General features: G+C 44.3%; 1 protein-coding gene across 1 annotated transcript in view; it reads left to right on the top strand.

Moving 5' to 3' along the window:
- Nucleotides 1-22,908, top strand: part of IL4R (interleukin 4 receptor) — a 51,933-nt gene that overhangs the window by 3,960 nt on the left and 25,065 nt on the right. Inside the window, exons 2-5 of the mRNA XM_075318101.1 lie at nucleotides 9,175-9,232; nucleotides 12,732-12,844; nucleotides 19,173-19,314; nucleotides 19,422-19,591. Of these exons, the coding sequence (XP_075174216.1) occupies nucleotides 12,763-12,844; nucleotides 19,173-19,314; nucleotides 19,422-19,591 (394 nt within the window). The 5' untranslated portion in view covers nucleotides 9,175-9,232; nucleotides 12,732-12,762. The remainder of the gene's footprint in view (nucleotides 1-9,174; nucleotides 9,233-12,731; nucleotides 12,845-19,172; nucleotides 19,315-19,421; nucleotides 19,592-22,908) is intronic.

Here is a 22,908-nt window from a genome sequence, read left to right as displayed (position 1 = left end):
AGACAGACAGAGAGACAGACAGAGACAGATGTGGAAAAAGACAGACAGAGACAGACGGGCAAAGAGACAGACCTGGAAAGAGACAGACCTGGAAAGAGACAGACGGGCAAAGAGACAGACGGGCAAAGAGACAGACCTGGAAAGAGACAGACCGGCAAAGCGACAAACCTAGAAAGAGACAAACCTGGAAAGAGACAGACGGGCAAAGAGACAGACCTGGAAAGAGACAGACCTGGAAAGAGACAGACGAGGAAAGAAACAGACGGGGAAAGAGACAGACCTGGAAAGAGACAAACCTGGAAAGAGACAGACCTGGAAGCAGACAGACCTGGAAAGAGACAGATGGGGAAAGAGACAGACCTAGAAAGAGACAGCTCTGGAAAGAGACAGATGGGCAAAGCGACAGACCTAGAAAGAGACAGACCTGGAAAGAGACAGACGGGCAAAGAGACAGACCTGGAAAGAGACAGACCTGGAAAGAGACGGACGGGGAAATACACAAATGGGGAAAGAGACAGACCTGGAAAGAGACAAACCTGGAAAGAGACATACCTGGAAAGAGACAGACCTGGAAAGAGACAGACGGAGAAAGAGACAGCCCTGGAAAGAGACAGACCTAGAAAGAGACAGCCTTGGAAAGAGACAGATGGGCAAAGAGACAGACGGGCAAAGAGACAGACGGGCAAAGAGACAGACCTGGAAAGAGACATACGGGGAAAGAGACAGACGGCCAAAGACACAGACGGGCAAAGAGACAGACGGGCAAAGAAACAAACCTGGAAAGAGACAAACGGGCAAAGAGACAGCCCTGGAAAGAGACAGCTGGGCAAAGAGACAGCTGAACAAAGAGACAAATGGGCAAAGAGACAGACGGGCAAGAAACAGAAAGAACTGGAACTGGAAAGAAACAGACCTGGAAAGAGACATACGGCCAAAGAGACAGACGGCCAAAGAGACAGATGGGCAAAGAGACCGACCTGGAAAGAGACAGACCTGGAAAGAGACAGACCTGGAAAGAGACAGACGGGCAAAGAGACAGCCCTGGAAAGAGACAGAAGGGCAAAGAGACAGACTGGCACAGAGACAGACTTGGAAATAGACAGAATGAGAAAGAGACAGACCGGGAAAGAGACAGACCGGGAAAGAGACAGACCGGGAAAGAGACCGACGAGGAAAGAGACAGACGGGGAAAGAGACAGACGGGGAAAGAGACAGATGGGGAAATTGACAGACCTGGAAAGAGACAGCCCTGGAAAGAGACAGACCTGGAAAGAGACAGACGGTGAAAGAGACAGCCCTGGAAAGAGACAGCCGGGCAAAGAGACAGCTGGGCAAAAAGACAGCCAGGCAAAAAGACAACTGGACAAAGAGACAGATGGGCACAGAAACAGCCGGGCAAAGAGACAGACGTGGAAAGAGACAGACAGAGACAGACGGGCAAAGAGACAGACCTGGAAAGAGACAGACCTGGAAAAAAACAGACGGGCAAAGAGACAGACGGGCAAAGAGACAGACCTGGAAAGAGACAGACGGGCAAAGAGACAGACCTGGAAAGAGACAGACCTGGAAAGAAACAGACGGGGAAAGAAACAGACAGGGAAAGAGACAGACGGGGAAATAAAGAGACAGACAGACACACACATAGAGACAGACACAGAGATGGAGACAGACAGACACAGAGATGGAGACAGACACAGATGAAGACAGAGAGACTGATACAAATACAGACAGAGAGATAGAAACAGACAGACAGAGACATGGACACAGACAGACAAGGAAAGATAAAGACAGAGAAACAGACAGACAGCGACACACATACAGAGACTGGGAGAGAGACAGAGAGACATTTACTATCCCAGGCAACGCCTGGGTACATAGGTAGTATATATATATATATATATATATATATATGTCATGTCTGTATATTGCTGCAGTTGGCTCACACGTGTTTCCCTAGAACCCGTTTTGCTGCATATTTTGCTTCCTTTTCTGGCTTTTACAGAGCACTGAAATGTAGAAGTGACAGTGATGAAATTCTGATAAGAATCTGTAGATTTCCTACAGTAACAAAAGGAACAAATGAAGTTAAATGATCCTTATCACAGTCCTGTGACTCAGGCTGCAGTGGCCCTGACACAGAGAGAAGGGGCTGTTTCATCACAGTTTAGCCGCTTATCACACCACTATCTATAACATCTATAACATCAGACCTGCTGATGACTTCCCTGGCAAGACTGTACCGACCACAGACCCTGCAATGTACCTTGCTGTGTTATATACTTCACCATGGAATGTCTCTCTTTCTCTGTCTCTCTATGTATATATACAGTGTATTTATAGCGAGTAAATAAGTATTGAATACATAACAAATTTTCGAAGTAAATATATTTGTAAAGGTGCTACTAGCATGAATCTCTCACCAGTTGTCCCGTAACAACCCATCCAATCTACCCAATCTACACTGGCTCATGATGTATAATAAAGAGAAATGACAGTGAAAAAGTTTGGAACATGCTGAAATTTATTTAATACTTTGTACAAAAGTAAAACATCAGAATGCCTCCTGTATGGAGAAACATACATTGCTCAGGTGTGATTTTGGCCCACTTTTCTACAAAACACTCTTCAAATCCTGAAGGTCCTGGTTCCTCTGAGCTTTAGTTTCTTCCATAACTTTTCTATTGGATTCAGGTCAGGTGATCGGCTCGGCCATTCTAAGCAGCTTTATTTTCTTTCTTTGAAAGCAATTGAGCATTTAGCTGAGTGTTTGGGGTCATTGTCTTGATGAAATGTCCATGCTCATTTACTCTTCATCATCTTCGTGGATAGAAGCACATTTTTATCAAGAATTTCTCAGTACATTTGTGCATTCATCTTTCCTTCAATTACCGAATATGAATATTGTTTTTTGTTCAGCAATGGAGTCTTCTGTGGTGAGTGTGCATACAGGTCATGGAGGGGGGGTGCATTACTTATTGTTTTCTTTGAAAGAATTATACCTGCTGATTCTAGGTCTTTCTGTAGCGCTCCATGGGTGCTTCTTGGTTCTTGGACAACTCTTCTGATAATTCATTTACTCCACTGTCTGACATCTTGTGGCGAGCACCTGGTTGTGGATGATTTATAGTCAAATTTTGTTCTTTACACTTTCACATTATGGCCCCAACACTGCTCACTGGAACCTTAAGAAGTTTAAAAAGTATTCTGTAACCAATGCCATCAATATGTTTTGCAAAATTAAGGTTGTGAAGGTCTTGCGATAGCTCACTGGTTTTACCCATCATGAGATGTTTCTTGTGTGAAACTTTGGAAATGAGATACCTTTTTATCGACCATCAGTTGAACCAGCTGATATTATTTTTCACTAAGTAGTGAGATTGCCTTCTAATTACTGATAGATTTCAGCTGGTGCCATGACTTTCCATGGCTTCTTGCACCTCTCTTTTTTAATGTGTTCAATACTTTCTTTTTCTCTGTCCTTTCTTATTATTTGATTAAAGCCTAGGAGTCAGTAGATGTAATCTACACTGCCAACGGCTAAATAAAGTTCAGCTTATCAGAACTGAAGGACATGTGGTTTATTAAAGTCAATTGGTTTTCAAAACCCACCATCATCATCGGTCCTATATGGTTTAATGTTGAGAAGTATATTATTTTAATTTTTCCCAAAAAATGGGTAAAACTTAATGTACTAGTGTAAAACTTATAAAGTGACATACAGGTGATAGAGGTGTAATTTTGAGGCTTGGCTGGGGTCACAAAGCCTGTTCCCTATCAGTTACTCTCCTGATGTATAATATATTTGTAATTATAGTAAAGGCGTGACTTTGGTAAACCTATGGATACTACAATAATATAAAAAATGTTGGGATTCTTTGGAAAAAAATATAAAGAAAACAAAAATGCAATGATGTGGAAATATCTTATAGCCGTATTTTATTCACAGAAGAACATAGAACACATCAGAAATTAGAAGTTGAATGTTAGACAAATTTCTATTCAAAGTTTTTTGGCCAATTTAGAACATTTGTCACATTTCCAAAAAGCTGTGACAGGTTTAACAAAAGGCTGGAAAAGTAAGTGGTACTGAGGGAAAACAACTAGAGGGTTAATTTTCAACTTTCTCACATGACTCTGTATAAAAAGAGCATGGTAGAGAGGCAGAGTCTCTCAGAAGCAAAGATGGTCAGAGGTTCCCAATCTGTGAACAGCTGCGTCTAAAAAAATTGTAGAACAATTTCAGAAAAATATTCTTCAATGTAAAATTGCAAAGACATTGAATATCCAACCATCTACTGTATATAATATGATGAAAAAAAAAAATAGAGATTCTGGAGAAATACATGTTCACAAGGGAAAAGGGAGATGGTCAATGTTGGATGTTGGTGATCTATGAGCCCAAAGTCGGTACTGCATTAAAACAGGCATGATATGGTCATGTAAATCACTGCATATCACTGCATGGGCTCAGGAATACTTCTAGATATGTGCACACAATTTGCCATGCAATCCATTAATGCAATTTACAGCTCCATCACGCAAAGAAGAAGCCATATATCAACACAAGCTAGAAGTGCTGCCTTCTTCTCTGGGTCAAAGCTCATTTATAAAGGAATGCGACAAAATAGAAAACTGTTCTGTGGTCAATTTTCTTTATGGAGAGGGACCATCCAGCTTGTTATCTGTTCCAAAGAGATTTTCCAAATCATTGCATTCTTGTTTTCTTTACATTTTACACAGCGTCCTAAGTTTTGGGGAATTGGTTACTGAATATTTAGGGTTTGGAAAATAGAACAATCACATAATACATCTATTTTTGCAATTGATGATCCTGTGCTCGCTGCATAGGCAGACTATACTGTAGGCTGACATGAATGACAAACTGCATTGTGCCAAGGGTCGAATGCACTGATTATACATCAGTAACATTCCCCCAACTACGATGCATCTTTTTTTTTTATTGGTGTTCTTTGGGTCTCCTCAAGCATCAAAAACCTGGGTGTTGCTGCATTCCCTCTTACTATTTCCCTGTTTTCCCAAAAATACTCTTTAGTAAGGTTTTGGTGGCTTTTTTGAGTATGCCTAAAATATAAGCCCTAGTCCAAAAATAAGCCCTGTTGTTCCATAAGGAAATGTCCAAGCAGCTAAAACAGTTAATGAATACAGCAGGACCTTTCATAAAAGAAAGCAGACATGCTGAAAAGAAAGCAGACACCCCCAAAGAAAGCAGACATCCTCAAAAGAAAGCAGACACCCCCAAAATAAAGCAGACACCCCCAAAATAAAACAGACACCCCCATAAGAAAGTAGACCTCCCTAAAAGAAAACAGACACCCCCAAAATAAAGCAGGCACCCCCAAAATAAAGCAGGCACCCCCAAAAGAAAGCAGGCACCCCCAAAAGAAAGCAGACACCACAAAAAAGCACACCCCCAAAAGAAAGTAGAGATCCCCCAAAGAAAGCAGAGATCCTCAAAAGAAAGTAGACACCACCAAAAGAAAGCAGAAACCCCCAAAAGAAAGCAGACACCCCTAAAAGAAAACAGACACCACTAAAAGAAAGCAGACACCTCCAAAAGAAAACAGACATCCCCAAAAGAAAGCAGAGACCCCCAAAAGAAAGTAGACAATAAATAATCATACTCACCAGACTCCAAACAATTACAGATGGCAAGTGTCAATGGTGGATGGTCTCTCACACAGAGATCTGCGTTACTGTCAGGTCCCTTGTCATTCCAGGTGCATTGCACTGCAGCTCTCACAAAAAGATTGGGTACCAGTATCACTCCATGCGAGTGATACTGCTTCCAGTCACCAGGGGGAGCCAACCGCTGTGGAACTCAGGAAGGAACTGATAGTGATGCAGATCTGTATGTGAGAGCCCATTCACTTCTCAACTCTAACAGTGTGGGGTCTGGTAAGTGCGATTCTTTAAGGTTGCTTTCACACATCCGGATTTTTGCTCTGCGGCACAATACGGCGTTCTGCAGAAAAACCGCAACCGGCTTTTGTAACGCCGATTGCGTTTTTTTTTTGCATAGACTTACATTAGTGCCGTATTGTGCCGCAGGGGCTTGCGCTCGGTCCGGTTTTTGCCGCATGCGGCAGATTTAGCTGATGCGGCGGCAGGATCGAACGTTCCCTGCAACGTTTTTTGCTCCGGCAAAAAACACCGCATCGCGCCGCATCCGGCCGCTGCGGTGCATTTTTCACTGCATCCCTATGGAGGCCGGATGCGGCGCGATGCGGAAAAAAACGCATCTGGTCGTCGCATGCGGTTTTTTCCACTGCGCATGCTCAGTAGCATGCCGCAACCGGAAAAAACCGGAACGGCCGCATGTAAAAACTTATGCAAAGGATGCGGTGTTTTCGCCGCATCCGTTGCATAGTTTTCACAGCCGGATTGAGCCGCAGGGCTCAAACCGGATGTGTGAAAGTAGCCTTAGCGGGTGTCTGCTTTCTTTTGGGGGTAAATTAGCAGTACATAGAGAATAATAAATTTAAGCAGGTAATTTACACCTTTGTAAATATAGTGTGTACCCAATGCTACAAGACAGTTCTGCACCATGAGAATAGCGGATCACACAGAAAATGTGCATCTGAACCAGTAATAGGAGTAACACAAAATGTTGATGTTCTAGAATGTGATGATGATTAGATTTGAACAAATGTTGATTTTTTTTGTTCAAGAATAAATGTTGATTGTTGTTCATGGGAAATTATAAGACATCCCCTGAAAGTAAGCCCCAGCAAAAATAATATAAAACCTTGTCTTATTTTCGGGGAATCACGGTAGCTACCGTATGTCCCTGCCAGAGATTTACTCCATAGTTCTTTTCTCTCTGTTTCCAGAATGATTGAGCCTTAAACTTGTGATGGGTTAAAGTCCTTACAACGACGAGGAAATAAAAGCAATAACAAACAGATGGTCCTGTGACGTGTACGAGTCAACACGGACATTATTTCTGCAGAACTCAAATAGGAATTAGCAGTATGTGGTGCCAAGAAGGGAAGGAAACTTCTTAGATTTATTATTTGTTACGGATTTTTTAAAAAAAAACAACAACAACAAACGTTAAAAAGATAATAATGCTGGGCTTAAAAAAACATAAAGCGCACCAATCACCAGGATTTTCCTATATAACCTAAAGCCAGTGCTATACTGACACTATCATACTGATTCTATACATACCTTTAGTTGTCAGCTCGAATGTATAGGTTTTGAAAAACAAGCAAGTAAAGTTACACAAATGTACAGGTTTTTGATTGGCAGCAGCTGCCGAGCATCTAATAGCTGGGGTGGGTTTTAATAGTGATTTCTGCCCCCCTACCTGTTGTTCCTCCTGTAGCGCCCCTGAGCCCCTCAGGGCACCGCAGGGAACTGCATCCTCTCAGGGATGCAGGACCTACCCCCTGGGACCTGTAACACCAGTGCCAGCAACAGCAACACACAACCAAAATCCCAGTTGACACGCACACCAGGGCTCATTGGGCAGTCGGAGGTAAAGGGGATGGCCACCCAGAGGGCGGAGCCAAACCAGAAAGGCTAGACCACCTGGTGGGAGGGGACAAGGCAGCTAGATGAGTAGTAGTGAAGGAAGTAAAGTGTGCCTCGAGCTGGGTCCATGTAACGGTGACCCGGGGGCACGGGAGCAAGGTTGCCAGTGCAGGTACAATGAAGTACCGCTGGGACCGGAGCACACACGGGGCACAGGACCCTAGGTCAGGTGACAGTTTTAGATGGCCTGGCAATTATCTGCACGGTGAGGGCACCTCCATGGGCCTCACTGACCTACAGATCTGGGGCATCAGCAGTAAAGCAAGGATTGGGGTTCGGACACATACCTCCCCACAGTGTCCACACTGCCTGCCGTACGGAGAGAGAGAGACTGTTACCACAACACAAGGGACAGTCGGGCTCCAAACCACACTGAGAGTACCGGGGACAGAGCAACCGAGTCATCAACTGGCACTGGCAATACAGGGACCGGAACCAGCTGTCTAGGGGTCAAAGTGAGTAAAGACTGTTTAATACAATCTATGGACTGGCCTCCCTTAATATTGCACCATACATCTCCCAGGCTCAGCCCTACCTGCAGAGGGCCTACCACTACAGCTGCCACTACCACCAGCCCTGGGAGTACCCACTTCAGCAGCGGTGGTTCCACAATCATAACCGCAACCCGCAGGTGGCGTCACATGATCATTAACTCTTATTTCCCCTGTAAATACTCCCTTTATAAAAGCACGCAGGACACGGAACCGGGCAACGGCCACCAAAGTGACATTCCCAGCTATATACTGCCCGGGACCGAGTACCCCATTCCCTGGGCGACACACTCCCCCTATCTTTTATTTATGAAATTCCATTATAGAAGCGTTTTACTAACGGTAGTGTCTAAATCAAAGTGGCTAGAAGGACCTTGCTGATGTCATTCCCATGTGACCAGAAGGGGCGGAGCCTCAGCCAACAGAAAAATAATGTTGCATCCTGGTATCAGCTATGTTGGCTGAGGCCCCGCCCTTTCTGGTCACATGGTTATGACATCAGCACAGGTCCTTCTTGTCACTTAGTAAAACAATGTTATAATAGAATTAGCATAAATAACAGATAGGGGGAGGATGGACAGGCAGGGGGGTGGAAATCACTATCAAAACCCACCCCAGCTATTAGATGCTCGGCAGCTGCTGCCAATCAAAAATCTGTACATTTTACAAATTTTACTTGCTTGTGTTTCAGAAAGTATACATCCAATCTCACAACTAAAGGTATGTATAGAATCAGCATGATAGCGCCAGTATAGCACTGGCTTTAGGATATATAAGAAAATCCTGGTGATTGGTGCGCTTTAAATATGCTAATAAATCACATTTGTGAAACAAATGTAAAAAATAAATTTTGAAAAACACAACAAAAAACATTTTCTTAAATGAGGCTAATTTGTTATACTAGCCCCTCAAAGATGCATCCAATATCAGTGTTTGGCCTTTAGATTTTTTTTATTCTCTTCCTTCCAAGACCCGTAACTTTTTCTTTTATTTTTCTGTCCACATAGTCATATAAGGGCTTATTTTTTGTTAGAGAAGTTGTTGTTCTGAATGACATCATTCAATAAATAAATAAATCTATAAATAAAAATACAACTAAGATAAAATGTTTTTATTTTGTCTTTAGGTTTCGTTTTATGTCTTTTATTCTGATGCGAAAATGACCTGGTGGCCTGATTCTTCAGGTTAGTACAAGTTCTTTTAGTATATGGGTTAATTACATTTTTACAGATTTATCTGGATCGGATTGGTGCTGTTAGATGAAGGTGCTGGCTGCACTACACAGCCGGCATCTGCCGTGTATTGAGCAGGTTCAGCTCCTGAGCCCGCTGCATACATACGTCCCATCCCTAGAACGTACTATTGTGAAAAGTTACAGGTGTCTCCACCACCTAATCTCTTATTTGTCTGCAGCAATGATATATTGTTGACAGCGCTGCAGCCAGTCACTGATTTCAGCAGCTCTTACCATCCAAATCTTGAAGAGCTCAGTAATTGTCTGCAGTGCTGTCAACATGACGTTACCGCTGCAGCCTATACACAATCCCTGGAGCAGAGACACAGTGATAGACCTGTACAGTAAAAAAGTGCAGTTTGTTTGATTGTTTTGCTATTGATTTGTCACGAGGAGATTTTTGCAGGTATCAGTAAGGGTGGAAACACATCTATGCGAGTAAAATCGGTCCGACTGGGCTGAAGAAAACTCGGCTGATTTTAGTTCACGTTAGGTGCGAGTGTAACGCAAGTGCGATGCTATTTCTGAATAAATTAATGATTTTACTAGCGTGTGTAATGCGTGTGTAATGCGTGTGTAATGCGTATTTTTTACTATGTCATCTGCCATTCAGCTCTGCTACATGGCCGCTGACAGCAGACACAGACAGAGCCGCACAATCAGAATGAACTCGGGTGAACTTAACCCGACTTCATTGTCATGCTGCGGCTCTGTCTGTGCCGCGTCCTGATTAGCGGTCACCAGTGAAGGGCTCACCGGTGACCACTAATCCCCCGAGTGACTGAAGTTAGCAGCCCTCTCTCATACTCACCGATCCCCGGCGCCGCGCTGCACGGCGTTCACACTGCTCCGGCGGCTTTTACTATTTTGAAAAAGCCGGCCGCTCATTAAACAATCTCGTATTCCCTGCTTTCCCCGCCCACAGGCACCTATGATTGGTTGCAGTGAGACACGCCCCACGCTGAGTGACAGGTGTCTCACTGCACCCAATCACAGCAGCCGGTGGGCGGGTCTATACTGTGCAGTGAAATAAATAAATAATTTAAAAAAATGGCGTGCGGTCCTCCCCAATTTTAATACCAGCCAGATAAAGCTGGATCCTCCAACAGTGACAGCGGGTAACCTCAGTGACAGCTCAGCTGATCGCGCTACTCACTTCAGTTGCTGCTTGGAGGTGACCGGAGCGGCGGTGTCTTCTGCAGCTCCTGTCACCTTCATGCTGGAAGCGACGCTGGAGGTCCGTGGATTACGCCGGATATGGAGGGCTTTTTGGGGCTTATTAAATTGGTAATGAGGGAATGTGTTTGTGTTTTTTATTTATAATAAAGGATTTTTTCATGTGTGTGTGTTTATTTACTGTAACTTACAGATTAATCATGGAGGGTGTCTCATAGATGCCTGACATGATTAATCTAGGATTTAGTGGCAGCTATGGGCTGCCATTAACTCCTTATTACCCCGATTTGCCAACGCACCGGGGCAAATCGGGAAGAGCCGGGTACAGTCCCAGAACTGTCGCATATAATGTATGCGGCAATTCTGGGCGGCTGTTGGCTGATATTGTTAGGCTGGGGGGCTCCCCATAACGTGGAGCTCCCCATCCTGAGAATACCAGCCTTCAGCCGTATGGCTTTATCTGGCTGGTATTAAAATTGGGGAGGACCGCACGCCATTTTTTTTAATTATTTATTTATTTATTTCACTGCACAGTATAGACCCGCCCACCGGCTGCTGTGATTGGGTGCAGTGAGACACCTGTCACTCAGCGTGGGGGCGTGTCTCACTGCAACCAATCATAGGCGCCTGTGGGCGGGGAAAGCAGGGAATACGAGATTGTTTAATGAGCGGCCGGCTTTTTCAAAATAGTAAAAGCCGCCGCAGCAGTGTGAATGCCGTGCAGCGCCGCGCCGGGGATCGGGGAACGGTGAGTATGAGAGAGGAGGGGAAAATGACCGACAGACTGTGAGAGAGGGACAGAGATAGTGACGGACCGACAGAGAGAGAATAGAGACCGAGAGGGAGAGACCGACTGACAGAGAATAGTGATTGACAGACATTGGGAGACATCGCTCGTTTCCAGTGTTTTAGGAAACATGCGAGAAATGTATTTAGAAAATCGGATGTCACTAGGATGGTGTGAGTGCCGTCCCGTGACATCCGATTTTTTACACGCTCCCATAGACTTGCATTGGAGAAACTCGCAGTAGAAACTCGCAAAAAAGCAGCATGCTGCGATTTTTTTCTCAGTCCGATTCGGACTGAAAAAAAAATCGCAGATGAGAGCTGAATCATTCACTAACGTGTCCGATTCCAATGCGAGATTTTCTCGCATTGCTCTACTGCGAGAAACTCGCAAGTGAGAAGCAGCCCTAACTGTCATGGTGGTATCAGGATCTGTGGAGACTACAGATTCTGGAACTGCTAACTTCCAAGATGTCTGTGATCAGCGCAGGCAGACAAGGGCCTCAACCCACAGACATACTGCATTGAGCTATTTATCTGGGCAATGCATGGAGCTATTTATTTGGGCACTGTATGGAGCTATTTATCTGGGCACTCTATGGAACTATTTATCTGGGCGCTGTATAGAGCTATTTATCTGGGCAGTGGGAATATGCTAGTCTCTTCATATAAAAGGAGCGCTGAGCCAATTTCACACTACTGTACCTTTTTCCTGACCTACAGCCTGTATTAGACCACAGAGCTGCATTCACACTTCTACAGACTTCAGAGCTGAAATATCCCAGCATACTTTACAGCCTTAGGGGTACTTTACACGTTGCGACATCGACCCCGTCGCACATGCGATATGTAGTGATTGCTGCCATAGCGAACATTATCGCTACGGCAGCATCACACGCACATACCTGCTCGGCGACGTTGCGGTGACTGCCGAACAATCCCTCCTTCAAGGGGGAGGTGCGTTCGGCGTCACAGCGACATCACCGCGACGTCACTAATCGGCCGGCCAATAGAAGCGGAGGGGCGGAGATGAGCAGGACATAACATCCCGCCCACCTTCTCCCTTCCGTATTGCCGTCGGGACGCAGGTAAGGTGATGTTTGTCGCTCCTGCGGGTTTACACACAGCGATGTGTGGTGCTGCACGAGCGACAAACAACATCGTATCTGCGACGACCCGACATTATGAAAATGACCGACGCTACACAGATCACCGATTTTCGACGCATCTAGGATTTACACGTTGCGACGTCGTTACCAGCGCCGGATGTGCGTCACTAACGACGTGACCCCGACGATATTTCGGAAGCGATGTCGCAACGTGTAAAGCCCCCCTTAGAGTTTTTTCCCCCATGACTTGTATTCTGAAAAGTGTCTCCTTTAGGCACTGTACAATAATGGGATGGAGGAGTAACTGGTCCATTATCAGGTAAGATACACTTGTCTCAATATGATTTTGACATCTGATTAATGGTTCTTATTCTGCAGGCTTTATTAAAATCTCCTTGAAATCAAGACAATGAAAACCTTGCGGGTGGAATCGGTGGTTGCAAGGAGCAGCTTGCTATGGATTGCTGTATTAGTAATTGCACCAAGTGCCTGTAAGTTATCTGCTTTAGATATGGAGGGTGATTTTGGATTTTTTTTACAGTTTTCCACAAAAGATTTTTACATGTATAAGATGTCCTTCAAATTTTACATTTTACAGTTCATCCTTTTCGGTATCTCTGTTTGTCGTCAATAAACGGATTTTAAGAATTAGCTGCCCTTTGCGTTGATTTCGGATAACATTATCTTTGCCCATTACTTGTATCCTACGTTTTCACTGGTTTTCCCCTGTGCAGGCTTTTTCCTATTAATTTGTAATTGATTCTGAGCTGGTGGGAAGAGACTATCTGCTGTAATGACTCACATACAAAGCACAGCCCACAGAAAAGGATTACTGCTCTTAATTCCTTATTTAGCACACAACCATAAGCAGCAGCAAAATGGTGGACATTGTATAACACTATTGAGCTGAGTAGATGGGATTCCAGCTCTGGGATGAGGTAAAAGACTTTTTAGAAAGCTCAGCACAATTTTGGGATGAGGTAAAAGACTTTTTAGAAAGCTCCGCATAATTTCCATCTGTCTCCATCTACTTGTGTCCTCATTCCTCCTCTCTCATCCCCTATCAAAAGAGACACTTCAGTGGGCTGTCAGTCTGAGATGAGCTGTTTTTCCAGAGAGGATAATGTCAAGGAGGAGGATTAGGAGAAGAAGTGGCTGATAAGTTGAGAAAAAAGCAGAATTCTCTGAAACAATATCATACAAAGTTTCTTATAATCACCTGTACTATTGATTTATGCAAAATTTGTTAAACGTACACCTCGTTTTTACCATACCTAAACTAAAATGTAAAAATAAAGTGTAGGAAATGTCATTTAAAGGGGTATTCCCATCTCCAAGATCCTATCGAAATATGTAGTAGGTTACATCCACTCATATAGTGACAGTAAGGGTGCGTGCCCACGATCAGTCTTCACAGCGTTTTGGATGCAGCATGTTTTGGCTGCATCCAAGACGCTGCATTGTACAGTACAAGCACAGTGGATAGGTTATTCCTCCCTATAGTATTATGCACCTCTTATTTTCCTCCATATAGTAATATGCACTCCTTATAGTCTTCCATAGAGTATTATGCACCCCTTATATTCCTCCGTATAGTATTATGCACCCCTTATATTCCTCCATATAGTATTATGCACCCCTTATATTCCTACGTATAGTATTTTGCACCTCTTATATTCCTCCATATAGTATTATGCACCCCTTATATGCCCCCATTTAGTATTATGCACTCCTTATATTCTTCCATATGGTAGTATGCAGCCCACATATAGTGAACCCCCATATTGTGCACCCCAATATAGTATTATGCAGCCCCCATATACTTTTATGCAACTCCCATATTATTTAATGCACCTCCATAGTCCTCTGGCCACCGTGATTAAATGCATAAATATTCACTTCTCCTCCTTGCCCCGCTGCTCTGGTCTCCTCAGCGTGTCCACTGTTCTGCCACTTTGCAGATCTCAGTACAGAGGCGTGCACTAGTGACGTCACCACGCTCCTCTGTGCTGTCACATCAGTGTACCACAGAGACACAGCAGGAGAACGATGACAGAAGGAGCCGTCACTCTCTCATCATTGCTTTCAATTTCTGTCATGCCGATAGAACTGAAAGTGCGAATGTGGCGCCCCTGACCTGGTCAGGCACCACTGAGTGCTGCACCCATGCTGGGACAGTGCTTCCAGGTTGTTCTAAAGGCCGGAAAGAGGTGTGTATGCACAGACACATAGTAACCAGGTCTCCCACACCATTAGATGGGACCCTTGGGCAGTCCCTAGACTGGGTTCTAGCCTACAATTATTATCAAGGGGTGTAGTGGAGGGGCTGGAGGTTAAAGTGCAGAGGCTGTCAGGAAAGGAAAGCAGGAGAGTCAGTCTGGTAGTGGTGAGCAGCGTTGCTAGGAGACGCAGACGCACGCTCACACTAGTCAGACCCTGCACGCGTGGAGTAGCCGTTAGCGTGGGAGAATGGTTACTGACCAGTCAGTCAGAAAGACAGAGAGAGAGTCAGTCAAGCACGGGGATCCGGTGACTAGGCACGTACGGGGAACAGGTCCCTAGAGTAGATGTCCATTTATTGATCTGCTAAACCTGCCGGTGAGGGGAACTACAAGTCCCTCACCAACCTTCCAGAGTCCAAGCCTCAGCAGCAACGAAGGGGCCCATAAGAGGATAAAGCCTGGAGCCATCTCACTTGGTCCACGCTGCCGGCAAACGGGTCAAAAAGGCAGTAGCGACTCCCTGGATGAATCCCACGGTACTTCAAGTCAGGGGTTATCCGAACAAGGAAGTGCTAGGAAGGCGAGTTACCAGGTACCCCTAGACTGGCCTGAAGGAACTCCTGGTTCACCTGGTTTATTGAAGCATCGCCCGGGTCCACTCAATAACAGCAGAAGTAAGTACAGATCAATTGGAAGACATGTTGGACTCTGACTGGATTATTCCTGGACCCACTACCCTACACACCTGAGCCCTGGGGCCAGCCTCACTCACGGGAGGCCACACCATCTGACTGCAGACTCCATCAGCCCCGGATGCTCCTAAAATCTGCAGTGGCGGTCACCCATATCCCTGACCTCAAGCCGTGAGTGGCGTCACGTTAAATAATTAAAAACTGACATACCTGTTGCCATTTACTGAAGAAGACCCTGTAGCGTCCCCGAAGGTGGATCGATGTCCCTGGGACGACCGGGCTTCACACGTCCCTCGGGAGGTGGGGCACGGGATGATAGGGGAGCCCGGTGCTAGTGCTGGCAGTGGGCCCACCTGATTCACAGGCCCCATAGTGGTTCCATAGCCTGCCTCTATTGTCGGTACACTGCTATTATTATTACACCTTCTACTGTACATACTCAGATTGGATCTTGTAGATGGGAATACCCATTTAATGATAATAGTGAATAACTAAGCTCTTAAATAGTCATAGTTACTTTGACAAACTTTGCAGAAATCAATAATACAGCTGAATATAAGACTCTTTGTAATATATCTTATAAAACAAATATACTTATTTCTCTACTTATAAGCCGCTTCTTACTTGCCTACTGAAGTCATCATTCACTAAGAAAATCTTTGCAAAAAAAACTATGAATACTGTGACAAAACAAGACAAAGTAACTGAAGTATCAGATTCCAGCTGCCTATTGAAGTCTATGGAGGTGTCTATTAAAGTCTATGAAAGGGGGAAGGGGGTGAAACAGAGGAAGATAGATAAAAAAGGTACAGAAACCAACAGACCTGCAGATGCTTTCTATGATGTATTTGACAAAACAAGACAGACTAACTGAAGTAACAGATTACAGCTGCCTATTGAAATCTATGGAGCTGTCTATCAAAGTCTATGGAAAGGGGAAGGGGGGTGGAACAGAGGGAGAAAGAGAGATCAAGAGGCACAGAGAACAGAGACCAACAGACCTGCAGATGCTTTCTATTATGTATTTGACAAAACAAGACAGATTAACTGAAGTATCAGATTACAGCTGCCTATTGAAGTCTATGGAGCTGTCTATCAAAGTCTATGGAAAGGGGAAGGGGGTGGAACAGAGGGAGAGAGAGAGAGATAAAGAGGCACAGAGACCAACAGATCTGCAGATGCTTTCTATTATGTATTTGACCAAACAAGACAGACTAACTGAAGTATCAGATTATAGCTGCCTATTGAAGTCTATGGAGCTGTCTATCAAAGTCTATGGAAAGAAGAAGGGGGTGGAACAGAGTGAGAGAGGCACAGAGACCCACAAGCCTGTAGCTGCTTTTCTTGTAAGTGTTTTATCTCATCCCAGTGCTGTATTCACAGTTACACTGCACAGTAGTGCTGTTGAATGTCTTCCACGCTGGTGCTTCTGAACATGTGTTATATATAGACAGGAAAGCAGGAATCCTCCATGTCTCAGTGTGCTGCGCATGAGAGACATCATAGCAGATAGTTTCCTTCTACTGACTCAGAAACAACTGAAAATTAGAGATGGAGACCGCAAAGGAGAAAGCTGGTGAAAAATGCAGAAAACACAGGGCGGCTTCTTTTGAAAAGTCACCTGAAATGACAGATATGCTAAAGCCTCAATTAGTAGCACTGACCCTCTGATTAATCAAACCAAGGGGTAAAAGCTTATCCAAGAGCATGTGCACAGGGGTGTACAAATTCAATAGAAAGTCTATGGGTTTATGAATGTAAATATCTACTGTGCCTTGAAAAAAGTATTCATACCCCGTGAACATTTCCGCATTTTTTCATATTACATCCAGAAACTTAAACATATTTTATGTTGTATACCAACAATAAGTAAAAAGTGTTTGTGAAGCGTAAAAGAAATTATGTATGGTTTTGTAAATATTTAAAAAATTTAAATTTAATAATTGTGATGTGCATTTGTATTCAGCCCCCCTGTAGTCTTGCCTCCGGAAGTCACATAATTAGTAAATTGAGTTCCCTTGTGTGTGATTTATTCTCAGTATAACTACAGTTGACCTGTGAAGTCCTCAGTGATTTATTCGAGAACAGGGTTAGGTTATAAAAAATAGCCCAAGCTCTGAACATCTCATGGAGCATCGCTCAATCCTTCAGCCAAAAATGGAAGTAGTATGGCATAACTGCAAACCTACCAAGACATGGCCGTCCACCTAAACTGACATCTCAAGTAAGGAGAGCACAAAATAGAGAAGAAGCCAAGAGACCCATGGTCACTTTGGAGGAGCTGCAGAGAGCCACAGCTCAGGTGGGAGAATCTGTGCACAGGACAACTAATAGTCATATACTCCACAAATCTGGTCTTCTGAAGAGTGGAGAAGAAGAAAGACATTTTTGAAAGCAATGTTGTGGATAAACAAGCCACTTCTGTGCAGTAGGTGCTCTAGTAGGATTCAGTCTCGTATGTAGCATAGAGCATATACTTGGCACTCAAATAGTTGAAGAAACTGGTATTTTTTTGATTAAGCTTGACCAGATACAGCGCAGATGTTTTTTGGGGGGGTTTGTGCCATACAATGGTGGACACCGTGAGCTATACCAGTGCTACTTTCACTCACAAGCTGAGCAGACCATCTACACCGCACATTGATAAAGGTCTATGTTAGGCTGAAACGTCTGTGCTGTATCTGGTCAAGCTTACTCAATAAAATACCAGTTTGTTCAACTATTTGAGTGCCAAGTATTTGCTCTTTGCTACATTTTTTAAAGCAAGACATACGAAATCCTGTTTACAAAAAAGCATGTAGGCGACACAGCATGTGAAACAAGGTGCTCTGGTCAGCTGAGACCAAAGTTGAACTTGTTGTGCTAAACACAAAACGCTATGTGATCGGAAAGCTAACAGTGCATATTACCCTGAAAACAGCATCCCCACAGTCACGCATGGTGGCAGCTTCATGCTGGGGGGAGCCTTTTCTTCAGCAAAGGTAGGGAAGCTAGTCAGAGGTGACGGAAAGATGGAAGAAGCTACATACAGGTCAATGCTGGAGGAAAACCTTTTAGAGGCTGCAAAAGTCTTGAGACTGGGGTGTAGGTTCACCCTAAAAATCCTGCCAGAGCTACAGTAGAAGGTTTAGATCAGAGCATATTCATGTGTGAATGGCCCCATCACAGTCTAGACCTAAATCACATTGAGAATTTGTGACAAGACATGAAAATTGCCTCCATCCAATCTCACTGAGCTAGAGATATTTAGAGGAATGGGCAAAAATGTCAGCTCTAAATGTGCAATGTTGATAGAGACATCCCCCAAAAGACTTGCCGCAGTAATTGCAGCAAAAGGTGGTCCTACAAAAGTATTGATTCAGGGGGTCTGAATACTAAGGCACATCACAATTTAGAGATCTATATTTTTCAAATATATAGAAAACCGTGTATAATTTCCTTTAGACTTCACAAACACTTTCAACTTAGTTTTGGTGTATAACATTAAGCTTGTGGGTTTAATGTGAAAAAAATGGGAGGAAGGAATAGTTTTTCAATGTACTCGTATATAACCCCTAATTGCTGGAAGTTACAGCTGGAGAGTCTTATGTTATAGATTATTGAATGAAGGCAATGATACAGATGAACGCATTTACTTCATGGATATACCGTGTACATACTGTATATATATATATATATATATATATATATATATATATATATATAAAAATGTATTTATATATATATACATTTTATTTATATATATATATATATATATACACATATGTATATATATATATATATATATACACATATATATATATATATATATATACATATATATACATATATATATATATATATATACATATATATATACATATATATATATATATAAAAATAATTTTATTTTTCCTAATTTACAGCTCAAGACCTCCCTAGGATTAAAAATTTGGACTGTGTGAATGATTTTGATTCAAAAATGGTTTGTTTTTGGGAAGTCGTGAATGGAGGCGCCAACTGCAGTTCAGATTTCCAATTAAAATGCAGAGACGAAATTTATAACAAGTACGTAACAACAATTCTAATCCAATATATATAATGTGTATATATTTAAAAATAAATATATATATATATTATTTTTTATATTTTTGGTTTTTTTTTCCCCATTTCAGAATTGTCTGTTGCCAGGTTTTAGATAATGAATACTATGAGAACTCCAGAATACCTAACAAATGCATCTGTCACATCGATGGGCTGATAATTATAGGTGACGTTTATGACATAGAAGTTGAATCAAAGGGGCAAATTGTGGGCAATGCATCAATATCCACTAGGACTTCCGGTAAGACATTTGGTTTATGAAAGATTATGAAAAACATCCTCATGTGAACACCGCAGGGTTGGACTAGTAGTAGGTTTTTATCTGCCATAATCTGTAGAATTTTCATGGAAGGTCTGGTTTACAAGACCCATGAGTTCATTGTAGGCCTCAATGTTCACGTAGGAGGCAGAGCAACAACAAAGAGCATTTCTAGCTCTGGAGGACCACAGTGTAATGCCTCATCTCACCTGTGGGGGTGCTGGAGGGAAATGAAACACTTTCTGTTAGGCTCTCCTACTGATTAGATAACCACTACCAATCTATATTTTTTATATTATCTTTCAATTTCAACTTTTCTTTTTGTTGTATTCTTTCTGTATCATACATTCTACTCTGAATACCTTTATTATACTGGGATATTAAGTTTATTGTTATATTTAGTAAAAAAAAATTTTCTTTTTTACTATTTTAAAATTGGCATAGGGGTATTTTAGTCCTAAACATTTATGGCATATTCACAATCAGAGTGCTCGTTACTCGTAACTAGTGATGAGCAGGCACTACCATGCTTAGGTGCTCGTAACTAGTGATGAGTGAGCACTACCATGCTCAGGTGCTCGGTACTCGTAACTAGTGATGAGCGGGCACTACCATGCTCATGTGCTCATAACTAGTGATGAGTGAGCACTACCATGCTCAGGTGCTCGGTACTCGTAACTAGTGATGAGCAGGCACTACCATGCTTAGGTGCTCATAACTAGTGATGAGTGGGCACTACCATGCTCAGGTGCTCGGTACTCGTAACTAGTGATGAGCAGGCACTACCATGCTTAGGTGCTCATAACTAGTGATGAGTGAGCACTACCATGCTCGGGTGTTCTATACTCATAACTAGTGATGAGCGGGCACTACCATGCTCAGGTGCTTGGTACTCGTAACTAGTGATGAGCGAGCACTACCATGCTCGGGTGCTCAGTACTCATAACTAGTGATGAGCGGGCACTACCATGCTCGGGTACTCGGTACTCGTAACTAGTGATGGCTGAGCACTACCATGCTCGGGTGCTCGGTACTCGTAACTAGTGATGAGCGGGCACTACCATATGCTCGGGTGCTCGGTACTTGTAACTAGTGATGAGCGGGCACTACCATGCTCGGGTGCTCTATACTCGTAACTAGTGATGAGCGGGCACTACCATGCTCGGGTGCTTGATACTCGTAACTAGTGATGAGCGGGCACTACCATGCTCGGGTGCTCGGTACTCGTAACTAGTGATGAGCGGGCACTACCATGCTCGGGTGCTCAGTACTCGTAGCTAGTGAGCGGGCACTACCATGCTCGGGTGCTCAGTACTCATAGCTAGTGATTAGCGGGCACTACCATGCTCAGGTGCTCGGTACTTGTAACTAGTGATAGTGATGAGCAGGCACTACCATGCTTAGGTGCTCGTAACTAGTGATGAGTGGGCACTACCATGCTCAGTTGCTCGGTACTCGTAACTAGTGATGAGCAGGCACTACCATGCTCGGGTGCTCAGTACTCATAACTAGTGATGAGCGGGCACTACCATGCTCGGGTACTCGGTACTCGTAACTAGTGATGGCTGAGCACTACCATGCTCGGGTGCTCGGTACTCGTAACTAGTGATGAGCGGGCACTACCATGCTCGAGTGCTCGGTACTTGTAACTAGTGATGAGCGGGCACTACCATGCTCGGGTGCTCTATACTCGTAACTAGTGATGAGCGGGCACTACCATGCTCGGGTGCTTGATACTCGTAACTAGTGATGAGCGGGCACTACCATGCTCGGGTGCTCGGTACTCGTAACTAGTGATGAGCGGGCACTACCATGCTCGGGTGCTAAGTACTCGTAGCTAGTGAGTGGGCACTACCATGCTCGGGTGCTCAGTACTCATAGCTAGTGATTAGCGGGCACTACCATGCTCAGGTGCTCGGTACTTGTAACTAGTGATAGTGATGAGCGGGCACTACCATGCTCGGGTGCTCACTACTCATAACTAGTGATGAGTCAGCACTACCATGCTCGGGTGCTTGGTACTCGTAACTAGTGATGAGCGGGCACTACCATGCTCGGGTGCTCGGTACTCATAACTAGTGATGAGCAGGCACTACCATGCTCGGGTGCTCAGTACTCGTAACTAGTTATGAGCGAGCACTACCATGCTCGGGTGCTCAGTACTCGTAACTAGTGATGAGCAGGCACTACCATGCTCATGTGCTCAGTACTCGTAACTAGTGATGAGCGGGCACTACCATGCTCAGGTGCTCGGTACTTGTAACTAGTGATAGTGATGAGCAGGCACTACCATGCTCGGGTGCTCACTACTCGTAACTAGTGATGAGTCAGCACTACCATGCTCGGGTGCTCAGTACTCATAACTAGTGATGAGCGGGCACTACCATGCTCGGGTACTCGGTACTCGTAACTAGTGATGGCTGAGCACTACCATGCTCGGGTGCTCGGTACTCGTAACTAGTGATGAGCGGGCACTACCATATGCTCGGGTGCTCGGTACTTGTAACTAGTGATGAGCGGGCACTACCATGCTCGGGTGCTCTATACTCGTAACTAGTGATGAGCGGGCACTACCATGCTCGGGTGCTTGATACTCGTAACTAGTGATGAGCGGGCACTACCATGCTCGGGTGCTCGGTACTCGTAACTAGTGATGAGCGGGCACTACCATGCTCGGGTGCTCAGTACTCGTAGCTAGTGAGCGGGCACTACCATGCTCGGGTGCTCAGTACTCATAGCTAGTGATTAGCGGGCACTACCATGCTCAGGTGCTCGGTACTTGTAACTAGTGATAGTGATGAGCAGGCACTACCATGCTTAGGTGCTCGTAACTAGTGATGAGTGGGCACTACCATGCTCAGGTGCTCGGTACTCGTAACTAGTGATGAGCGGGCACTACCATGCTCAGGTGCTCGGTACTCGTAACTAGTGATGAGCAGGCACTACCATGCTCGGGTACTCGGTACTCGTAACTAGTGATGGCTGAGCACTACCATGCTCGGGTGCTCGGTACTCGTAACTAGTGATGAGCGGGCACTACCATGCTCGGGTGCTCGGTACTTGTAACTAGTGATGAGCGGGCACTACCATGCTCGGGTGCTCTATACTCGTAACTAGTGATGAGCGGGCACTACCATGCTCGGGTGCTTGATACTCGTAACTAGTGATGAGCGGGCACTACCATGCTCGGGTGCTCGGTACTCGTAACTAGTGATGAGCGGACACAACCATGCTCGGGTGCTCTATACTCGTAACTAGTGATGAGCGGGCACTACCATGCTCGGGTGCTTGATACTCGT

Source organism: Anomaloglossus baeobatrachus, chromosome 7 (assembly GCF_048569485.1).
Source record: "Anomaloglossus baeobatrachus isolate aAnoBae1 chromosome 7, aAnoBae1.hap1, whole genome shotgun sequence".
NCBI lineage: Eukaryota > Metazoa > Chordata > Amphibia > Anura > Aromobatidae > Anomaloglossus > Anomaloglossus baeobatrachus.
The sequence above is the reverse complement of the archived record's forward strand: the minus strand, read 5'-3'. Positions and strand labels throughout refer to the sequence as shown.